The sequence below is a fragment of the Nymphalis io genome, chromosome 24 (genome assembly GCF_905147045.1).
Source record: "Nymphalis io chromosome 24, ilAglIoxx1.1, whole genome shotgun sequence".
NCBI classification, from domain to species: Eukaryota; Metazoa; Arthropoda; class Insecta; order Lepidoptera; family Nymphalidae; genus Nymphalis; species Nymphalis io.
This window is the reverse complement of record NC_065911.1, coordinates 2885323-2897392: the sequence shown is the minus strand read 5'-3', so window position 1 is coordinate 2897392 and position 12070 is coordinate 2885323. Positions and strand designations below refer to the sequence as shown.

The window sequence follows — 12070 nt, the reverse complement described above, 5'->3', positions numbered from 1 at the left end:
AGCAGCGTGCGAGCTTGCTACCACGATTTCTTCTATTGTTTATATGTAATCGTTAGCATGTCAACAGTGTTAAATATTTTATTACATTATAATAAAATATAATAAATAAAACGATAATAAATCTAAAATTTAATAAATTATGAATATTATTTATTACCATCAAAGAAAAAAAAAATAACAAAGCTCTTAATTTAAAAACGTGCAATTCCAAATTCAAAACGAAATAAAATTATTTTTATAATACAAAGTGATCATAAACAAAAGTGAGCATAATATTCGTTGCAGCGAGACGTCACCGACACACCCACCCATCCATCTTAGGCAGACAGACTCACGGACGACTCATCACGTTAATTTGTTTCTGTGTGCATCTTGGCTCAGATCGAATTTGGTAATTTTGAGGGGTTAGGTATATTACCGAATTCGTTTCTTAATTTATTTCAGTTCAAATTAATACTTTTTTATATCTTCACCTATACATATACATTTTAAAGGCTGTCTGCCTGTCTGAAGTTGTCTAAACAATAATACGAGTAAATAGAGATTTGAAATTTAGTGTATACATCCGTTTTATATTAAAGCGATTAAGTCGCTTTAAGATTTTGCGGTTTATGATGAGCGCTGTGCTCCCTTAGTCTTCAATTTTCTCCAATATATCATTCATAGTATCATTACTTGAATACACTAAGGCAAATAAATGTGATACACGTTTGAGTATTCAACATGTTGCTATTAAAACGAAATAAAAAATATTTCTTTATTTTTCACTGACGAAGCTTTGACGATAAATGATAATCAAATCAAAATATACTTTATTCAAGTATACTTTAGCGAGCACTTTTGGACTGTATATTAAATTAAAAGATAACACCGGTCGGAATGTAGATTCTACTGAGATGAACCGGCAAGATAATCAGCAGTTACATTATTTCGACAGACAAGGTATATATGGATAAAACTATTGAATGAGTATTCCTACATGGGTATCAACAAATAGGAGAATACAATAACAGTAACAGCCTGTTAATGTCCCACTGCTGGGCTAAGGCTTCCTCTCCCTTTTTGAGAAGGCTTGGAGCTTATTTGACCACGCTACTCCAATGCGGGTTGGTAGAATACACATGTGACATAATTTCAATGAAATTAGACACATGCTGGTTTCCTCACGATGTTTTCGTTCACCGTCAAGCACGAGATGAATTATAAACACAAATTAAGCAAGTGAAAATTCAGTGGTGCTTGCCCGGGTTAGAACCCACGATCATCGGTTAAGATTCATGCGTTCTAACTACTAGGCCATCTCGACTTAGAATAGGAGGATAATTCTATTGATATTTGAGAACAGCTATACAGTATATATATTTACATAGCACATTCTTTTTAGATACCTCTTAATATATAAATATTAGGAGAAAAAATCTTCAGTACGAGCGCTTTTCGAATGCTGCCAAAACTAAAACCAGAACACGAAAACTTTTTAAAAAATATTTGCACACATAAAAAATATATATAATAATGACTATATAAACATGTCACAGTTACAATTTTAATTAAATAAATAGTAATTCATATCAATAAATTCGTGAGACAAAATTAAACCTTGTCAATAAATAATATTCGTTTTAATTGTTTTCTATTCATAAACGTTACTATTTACACGGCTTAATCTGGATCCGGAATTTTAGAAATATTATATATATGAAATAAATAAACTCACGATTTAGACGTAGGATATGATTAACACAGTGCAACTGACAAATTGCTTGGCAAGATTGTGATTTTGTTACAAGATTAATATTTATCTTATTTTAAAAAAGTCACAGTCTAATCTTAATTTCACCCGTGTGAAGTCAAAATTGTCGTTTACTTGGTACGGCATGTGCAAGCTCATCTGGGTATGTACCACCCACTCATCAAATATTTTACCGCAAAATAGCAATATTTAGTATTGCTGTGTTCCGGTTTGAAGGCTGACTGAACCAGTTTAAATGTTGGACACAAGGGACATAACATCTTAGCTCCCAAGGTTGGTGAATAGTTAATATTTCTTACACCGCCAATGTCCATTGACGTTGGTAACCATCTGTCATAGTGGTGACCCATTTTCCAGTTCACGTAACTATTTCATAAAAAAAAATATTGTGACATTACTCAAGTCAATAAAGACATAAGTATCACATTTGTTTTGAGTGACATCCGAATGAAGTTAAGACTATGTTACGATTTTTTTAGCGTTTACTTAATTAGAAGTTATGAACATAACTAACAGCTTATTATTTGATTGTTACCTAAAAATTTATTGGCCGTGGTTTTTGATAAGCAAATTATTAATAAATATATACTCATTTTGTTTTATACTGTATTCATTTATATTAGTATTATATATTATACTAAAAAACTTTGAAATATTTTAATTCAATTTAAACAAACGTAATTAAATATTAAGAGCAAACTAAAACTAAAATAACATAAAAAATAATATACTTAATAATTCATTTAATTACTCTCCAATATTGTCTGTTATTTAAGACATATTATAATAGCGAAAAGGTCTTCGTTCAGGCGACCTCGCTTAATTAAAATAAGTTAATAACGGGCATTTAGATTCCAGTTGGATATGACAATAGTAAGACAGTAAGTGTAAACAGTGTGATGCCAATCAAGTCTTCAGACGTCGGACCTTATCCGCGAGGATTATCCGCAGCCCGTCACTATAATCAGCGGCGCGTATATCAGTCAATGTCAACCGCACGATCGCTATCGGTAGTGGGACTTTATGTGATTACGACGACAGTTTTGACGGGAATTTTGTGGAGCTGAATTTTATAAGTCATTTGATACGTTTGAAGGGACTTCATGTGATTTATTTGGGTATTTTTGAATCATATTTATTATATTGAATGACGAGCCGGTTGCCGTGCTTGGTGGATGCTTGCCTTTCACGCCGAAGGTTGTGAGTACGATTCCCACCCAGGACAGATATTTGTGTCCATGAACATGTCTGTTTGTCCTGAGTCTGGGTGTAATTATCTATATAAGTATGTATTTACAAAAGAAAAATAGTATATATAGTATGAAGTTGTCTGGTTTCCATAGCACAAGTTTTGTACAAGCCTTATTTGGGATCAGATGGCCGTGTGTGAAAAATGTCCCATTATATTATTATTATTATTACATTATATTCTTTTTATTACTTGAAGTTAATGATGAAATAAAAAAATTTAATACTTCGTCTATATTACACCGTGTTATAAGCTCTTCAAGTATTTCAGAATCATCTGTTTCTATATAAAACGCTTTAGGAAAGAAAACATTAAGTACAGTTATTAATGCAAGCATAATTTGGAAAACTACCACTTACCATCCGGTGGAGTGGAGTCATTTACTTTCCCGGTTTTTATATAAAAAATAATAATTTATCAATGATGTTACAAGTCTTATATGTTTGTCATATCAATAAAATGTGAAAGTATTTAATAAGATTCTATTGAGAACCGCCAGAAAATTCTGCAGTTAATTATTTACAAAATAGTTTATTTTTCTTTTAATAAATATTTTTGAATAATAGAGCCCATATATATACAACATACACAGAAAACCTGAGGTTTTCAATTTAAGTTTTTTAATGATTCTTTGTTGGAGATCCCAATAAAACATAATATTTATGTATAAACTTTATATATAACATTTTATTTATAACGGTGATGGTGACTTACTATTTTGATGCGTGTAGTCTTGAAATGTTATAATTATAATCACTTTCTGGCATTTTACGACCGTGAGTTTCGAGTTGGTGCTTACAGAATAGCCTTTAGCGAATTAATTAACTTAACCGATAATCGTGGGTTCAAACCCGGGCAAGCACCACTGAATTTTCAAGTGCTTAATTTGTGATTATAATTCATCTCGTGCTATACGGTGAAGGAAAACATCGTGAGTAAGCCATGTCTAATTGAACTCGCATTGGAGCAGCGTGGTGGAATAATAATAAAAAAAAAACCTTTATGTACCAAAAACCAATTAACAAATTTTTAAATTCAATATTAATATGATTTAAGTTTTTAATGATAGAACACGAGTTTATTAACATGGCAGACATAAATCTATGTAACCAATACTCGATTTTTTTTTTCAATAAACTCCATACCTCTTCAAAAAGGGAAAAGCCTTAGCCCATCAGTGAGACATTCACAGGCTGTTACTGTTACTAAATTATTTTAATAACAAATCAAGAGATTTCGAATTTCAGTTCTTATTTTATAATGTAACAAAGTAATAAATTCCAACAATTTTCACAAACTACCCTCGCTAATGATTGAGGGAGCGAAGGCGTCACCCTGTGCGTGACGGTGACGGATGTGCTGCTATAGATGCGGCTTTCGGGAGGGGTGAAGTTTTTAACATCTTTCCACACCATACGTATAAGATAGATCAATGATATATCTATTTTTTTATTTAAGAAAAAAACACTACAAATCGATATAGAAACTTAGACCAAAAAAAATGAAAACCAATAAAGTTTTAACATATAAATAACTTACAGTATACATAAATGCAAGAAAATTGATGAAATGAAGTGAAACTAATAGCCCTTATTTGTTTTATAAAAAATAAGGGCTATTAGTTTCACTTCGTTGAAAGTTTTAAAGTTGATTTTTTCAGGATAAACACATAGATCAGCTTAAAAAGCAAAATATTACTTAACACAAAATATGATCCAAATCGTTTAAGCCGTTTAATAAGCTTCCGTTTAGCCCATACCTCCAATCGATGTGAGTTTTGATATACATATAAGCTTCGGTGAGCCGATAACGAACATGACCAATTTACCCGCAAATTTTATTTTCAAAGACAAATCGAAAAAAAATATCCCTTGACCTTGAAATCAAAATTTGTAATTTACAGAAGCATAGAAGCATTACGTTTGCTTGTTGATTCTCAATAATTTGCTATCAGTTCGGAAATAAGCCCTGAATAGAACCGGCGGAGGCAACTCAAGAGGATTATTATTTACTTTAAATTATAATAATATTTCTTGTGTTGAAAATGTTGTTATTTTCTATTGTTTTTTTTTTTTTAAATATTGTATTGTTGTTGTTTTTTTTTCCGTTTTTCTATTCTATCACAACAAAATTTTGTCAAATATATTTCTTCATCGAGATGTTGTCCGTGCGTTAAATGAATACAACTTAAAGTCAGTTAGCTAAGTGCAAGGAAATATTACCTTTCTACATAAGGAGTTAAAGAGTTTTTAAGAACTATTTACTGTGTCTTCTCAATACATATGCTTTAATATTACATAATATTGAAGTGTGAAAAAACGTTACTGATTTCGTAACAAAATGTGATACTCACAACATTGGTACAAGAAACAAACGCAAACTAATTACTCATGTTACTCGACTGCAAAGACAGAGTAACTCTTTTGTAGGCAAAAGCGTTAAAAATGTCTGTGTAGCTAAATTAAAGAAAAATGTGTAAAGGAACGCTTGTGTACAATAGCTTATTATACAATTTATAAGTGCATGGAAGATAGATTTTGGGAATGAAACGACGATTTCATTGTTATTTCTTTGTTATATTGAAAATTGTATGGAATTAGAAACTTTTACAAAAAAAAAACAGCTTAATTTCATTCACTGGCATTTCTTAGGTCGATATTCTTTTCCGAACCTGTGGTAGTTTTTTTATGTCAATCAAAGTGTAATGCTTCATTGAATACATACTAATAGGGCTTTGTGCCAAGCTCGTCTGGGTAGATACCACCCACTCATCAGATATTCTAACGCAAAACATCACAGTGAGCCAGTGTAATTACAGGCACAAGAGACATAACATCTTAGTTCCCAAGGTTGGTGGCGCATTGGCAATGTAAACGATGGTTAACATTTCTTACAATGCCAATGTCTATGGGAGTTGGTGATCACTTACCATCAGGTGGCTTATATGCTCGTTATACCTACCTATTCAATAAAAAAAGTCTGAGAGTTATTTTGTAAGTACAAAGTCGAAAATCACCCAGAAGACAACCATGAAATGTCAGAAAGTGAAAATATAATATTAAAAATAATTATAACATTGAAATCATTATTCGAATCATCGTAACGATTGTTTATATCACAAGTGAGATACGAAACGAGTACGAATACGACAAACATAATATATTTATATTCTATATATATATATATTTATATATATATTTCGTTTTCGTAAAATTTGTGTGGTAAAAGTTACTTTAAAATAGATGATAGGCGTTGAGATGAAACGATCGCCTCCGGGCCGTTTCAAAAATGTCTTTTAAAAAGTTCAGACGTGTTTCTTTCCGAATCGGTTGATTGTTGACTATCAATAAGAAAGTGTAATGAGTCTATATTGAATAGAGATTTTTTTTTGAATATATTACGAACTAATAAAATCCTACTAACTTTAGGATGTCGCAAACGAATATATTATAACCTAATATAGAATATAAACATCGTATTATAATATTGACGGATTTAAAATGGTGACTTCATGACTTTACCCATTAATCTATCAATATAATAATAATAATAATGTCCTCCAGACCGATTTCAGCCACGGCGGCCAATCTCAAGAGAGATTAGCCAACTACGCAGGAGATATTATAGTGCACAAGTGTGTGCGCAAACACAGGCGCGCTCTCTATTCCCTAACTTTAATAATCCAATGGGACGGCAATCCGACACGACCGGAAAGAGTTCAGGCGCAGGACCAACGGCTTTACGTGCTTTCCGAGGTACGGGAGTGTACACACATCCAACTTCCAGACTCCGGGCTGCTACTGAGAATTTTCTGACAGAAAAACCCAATAACTTTTTATTGGACCGATCTGGGATATGAACCCAGGACCTTCGGGTCTACGGCCTTACATCAAGCCACCAAACCAAACATATAATAGCTATAACGATATCCACACAAAATTAAACGAAATATATATTAGAGCATAATACTATGATCATCCTTTCTTTGGCAAGGTATTTGCTTTTATACTAAAATTCCACAAATATTTAATTTACTAGCTTTACCAATTAATACATATAAATCACGTGTGAATAAATAAACTAAATACATGATTATATGGATAATAAAAGGTAAAAAAACGCCACCAACCTTGGGAACTGAGATGTTATGTCCCTTGTGCCTGTAATTACACTGGCTCACTTACCCTTCAAACCGGAACACAACTATACCAAGTACTGCTGTTTTGCAGTAGAATATCCGATGACTGGGTGGTACCTACCCAGACGAGCTTGCACAAAGCCCTACCATCAGTGAATGTATTATAAAGTGTGGAGATAGTATTGATTGCTAAATAATAACTCAATTGAATTTGATTATTATTTATACAACTCGAATGTCGGAAGAGTAACCACTGAGTTTCTTGCTGGTTCTCGGTATAATCTACATTCCGAACCGGTAGCTTTAAATTCGATTTTATCATGTAAAATTACTTGAATGAAATAAATTGCTTATCTGATTTTGATAACATTTGATATGATAATGTCTTGCCCGATTTCGGACAAGGCAAATTCTTGATAGAGAAATTATTATATTATATATATTATACATAGATATTAAGTCACACTCAAGAATCACTGCAATATATTCTACATAAATTAGCTTTCATTTATAATATGTTCTATAATCAAGGTACATGAAATATTAAGTTTTTGATTCATAATTAAAGTGCATTCATATCAAGATTAAAAACTTGAAAGCGTAAGGAGCTTATGTTATGTTATGTTACTAAAAGTATACGATGAAAAATGAGTTTTTACGTATAAAATCTCTAGCCAAATTCATAGATAAAATTAAAAATATATCAAAACATCAATCAATAGTTATTTAAAACAGGTTGTATTCTTTCAAAATTATTAGCAAGAGTAGTGCATTATCGAGCCCCGGATTTACGCCTAAGCCTAAGGCAGCCTAGTGCCCCGGCCAACCGAGGGGTCTAACCCAGCCAAAAACAATATATTATTTTACTCTAAAAGCTTTTGAATGAGGGCCTTAAATATGGGCAATCAAAACGCCTTGGATCACTACGTCCGGGTCATTATTTAAATACTTCGTTAATCAAATCTTATAAAGCTAACTTAAACATTATACAGCGTCTAAAGATTCTTCAATCGACCTGTATAAAGGTTTCAATAGGAAATGCTTAACCTGCCCCAAACGATAACGCCGTGAATTCAGGATCGACATAAAAATGTTCTGTTATTGATTATCTATACAATGTTATTTCTAGACCCGACAGCATAATATTTTACTACCCAACTACACAAGCAAGCGATGTGTGTACGTCGCACACATGGAAAACGACGCACACATGTAGAGGTTAAGAAAAATACTCGTGTCGCGGGTTTTTCTTGGGAACTGGGATGTCGTGGAGAGGTTATTGAATTATTTTTTTTACGTATTAATTTCTTTGATAGTTATATAGAGTGGTTTTATTTTATTTTTTTTATCATTGGGTTCCAGTTTTCGTTGTTTCCTGTATACTTCTTGTATTTTATATTATATATTAGAATCAATCTGACATATAACGGAATCCTATCTATTATTAATGTCTTAATTAAGTTAATGCTAAAAATAACATTTGTTTTATTGTTATTATTTCTTTTAATATTAAATAATATTCAGTAATGTTTATTTATAAATTGTAACGTCGCTTAAATTTTTACACATTTATTAAATTTTACAACGTGAAAAAAATAAAAATATTTAAATAACCGTCTCCGTACCTTCCTCAAGGAACTACACGTCCCACATACATACACGTCTTCGCCTGCGTCACACGTGATTATCTGTCTCCCTCCCTCATATAAAACGAGAAAAGGACAGAAAACGAGTTTAGGACTAACATTTTATATGTTAGCCGGGTCATGGATATAAAATCGTTTATACATATATATATTATAGTATGTTAGATATAACCTCGTATAAGGCATTAGAAATCTTTAATAATAGAGAGTTATTGCTATTGTACAGTTTTTAGATTATATTACAAGAACGCTTTCTAACTTTATTCTTTGAAACTCGGATATTCGCAGTGTTTGAATGTTAGGTAAAGACATAAAAATTCTATGAACACAGCTTCGTCTTTTTTTTTATAGAATAGGAAGGTGGACGAGCATATGGGCCACCTGATGGTAAGTGGTCACCAAACGCTCTTAGACATTGGCATTGTAAGAAATGTCAACCATCGCTTACAGCCAATGCGCCACCAACCTTGGGAACTAAGATTTTATGTCCCTTGTGCCTGTAATGACACTGACTCACTCACCCTTCAAACCGGAACACAACAATAACAAGTACTGCTGTTTTGCGGTAGAATATCTGATGAGTGGGTGGTACCTACACAGACGAGCTTGCACAAAGCTCTACCACCAGTAAATAGATGTATAATACTATAAGATTTCGTGTAAATCGTCTGAAATATTACAATGATTGTCGATGTCAAAAAGTTATGCCAACTGTGAGTTTTATTAGAATGCGTAGCGTTAACTAGATTGGTTATATGCATTAAGATATAAACGTGCTATGTTATTCTACCCGTGCAATTATTGGCTGTATAAAACTAATTACGTCATAAAGAAATTGATTGATTTCATAGTTATTGAATGGCTCGTTGCTTATTCAGACACGCGGTGGCTTTTAACCGACGACGTTTACCTTATGGGTTACTGTATTGAAAAAATAGTTGACATTTTAACTAAGAACTTCAGAAACCGGGAGAACACAAATCAATTAATATTAAATAAACAAATAATTTCACTCACATATATAAAATAATAATATATGAATGTATATTGTCCGACAGCATTGCCAACAAAAAGATGGTCTGGATTACGCCGCGTGGTCGCGACCACGAGGCGCGATGACAATCAAACAAGGTTACGAGGTGAGAATCGTGGTCGACGCTATAGTTGTATCGTGATCGCTTTGTAGAATTCCTTACTGTTCTTTTTTTTTTCTTTCATCATATTAAGCATCACCAGGGCTTTTGTTTTATTTGGCAATCATTCGAAACAATATTAGTTTTATATAACTAGACGTTTGGTATATAAATAGTACTAGAGATAGATGTGAGTAAGCCAGTGTAACTACTGCACAAGGGACATAACATCTTCGTTGTGAGGAATGTTTAATATTTCTTACATCACTAATGTATTTGGGAGTTGGTGACCACTTAACATCAGGTGATCCGTTTGCCCGTCTACCTACCTATAACATAAAAAATGTGAAAGTAGCTATCATTAGAAGTAGACATTATTATTACCATTATAATACAATAATTTTTAATATACAATCGCATGATTTCATATTTACAACTTTATGTTTAAATGTAGTTTTTTTTTTATAGAATAGGAAGGCGGACGAGCATATGGGCCACCTGATGGTAAGTGGTCACCAACGCTCTTAGACATTAGCATTGTAAGAAATGTCAACCATCGCTTACATATCCAATGCGCCACCAACCTTGGGAACTAAGATTTTATGTCCCTTGTGCCTGTAATTACACTGGCTCACTCACCCTTCAAACCGGAACACAACAATATCAAGTATTGCTGTTTTGCGGTAGAATATCTGATGAGTGGGTGGTACCTACCCAGAGGAGCTTGCACAAAGCCTACCACCAGTAAATAGATGTATAGAAAATGTGAAAGATTGTATAGTATATATATAATATTCATATATTACATGTGCGTAGTATTGAATAGCCTGTAGATAGAACACTTATGTGACAAGATTTAGCGTATATGGAGGCTTGGTGGATATATGGCACACTTTCATCAGACACAAGCAGGTTACACAATGTTCTCCTTCATCACGCTCGAGATCAATTTAGGCACTATATAAGTTAAAACTCTCCTGAGCGCAGCTGTTGACGTGTAAAATGTTGGATTGTCATAAGTGGACACAGTTTATATAAAAAGTGAATCTCAACAGAAGGAAATGGGTTCAAATCCAGACATGCTTTACAGACTAATAATAAATTGTGCCATGTTTTTACCGACCCACACTGGAACAGAGTGGTATAATCTTCTTTCCAGCAAAGACACATTTACGGGCTTTTTATAAGCATATATACAATAAAATCAAATTTAAGTATCTGTCTCTGATTTCAAAATAATGCCTCTTTTATAATCTTAAAATGGCTATTTGCGAGTTACCAAAACAACATATTTTGATATAGGACTACTGCCGCTACTAAATAATTTAAATATTTTGTATGTATGATTTTCGTCACTAACTGAATTCCACGCTGGGGTAGGCTTTTGCTAGTAACTTAAAAAAGTAGAGTAAAATTTAGGAGTGCGAAAAAGGTGAAGTCATTGCAGTCGCCGAATCTGTTTACACTGATTAATGATATATTATTATCGCTACAAAATTCAATGACGTTTTCTAACAGGCTGAAAAAAACTATATTTAAATTTATTACTTGACAAAGTTACATTTAAAAATTAAAAATTACAAATAATAACTTGCCTTATCAATAAGATATAAACAAAACGCAGTTCGAATAAGTGACAAACGCTTAGCCCAATGGAGTCTTGTTTTGTCTTCACGTCAAGAGCACAGTTATATCTAATTTTAACATATACGTCATAAAGAATGATATTCCTCCTTAGGGAGTCATAACACAGGGGCCAGAATGACAAAGAACACTCATTTGCAAATGTCCCCAACAGCGGTAACGCCTACATCTGGACTTCAGAGATTTTTAGTCGTGATTTCATTAAATATATTCATGTACATAATACGTCCAACCATATCTACAGCATTAGTTCGATAAATTACACTCTCATTGTACTACACTTTGTTATAGGGTTCACAATTAAAAAACTCGTACTTCTTTACTTACGCCTTTATTCTTCTCAAACACACAAAATAAATGTCACTATTCACATCATATTCTAAATAGAAATACTAACGGTAGCTTGTTTAAAACGAACACAGCGCTCTAGTAATTGATATATAAAATAAACTTGACATAAGCAAATTAGACTCAGTTTGTTTATTCAACAAAATAAACCACAAACAA

At 32.6% G+C, this 12070-nt stretch overlaps 1 protein-coding gene across 1 annotated transcript in view; it reads left to right on the top strand.

Annotated features, from left to right (window-relative positions):
- LOC126777950 (zinc finger protein rotund-like) overlaps positions 1-12070 on the top strand; it is a 121065-nt gene that overhangs the window by 17372 nt on the left and 91623 nt on the right. Inside the window, exon 4 of the mRNA XM_050501273.1 lies at positions 9845-9925. Within this exon, the coding sequence (XP_050357230.1) occupies positions 9845-9925 (81 nt within the window). The remainder of the gene's footprint in view (positions 1-9844; positions 9926-12070) is intronic.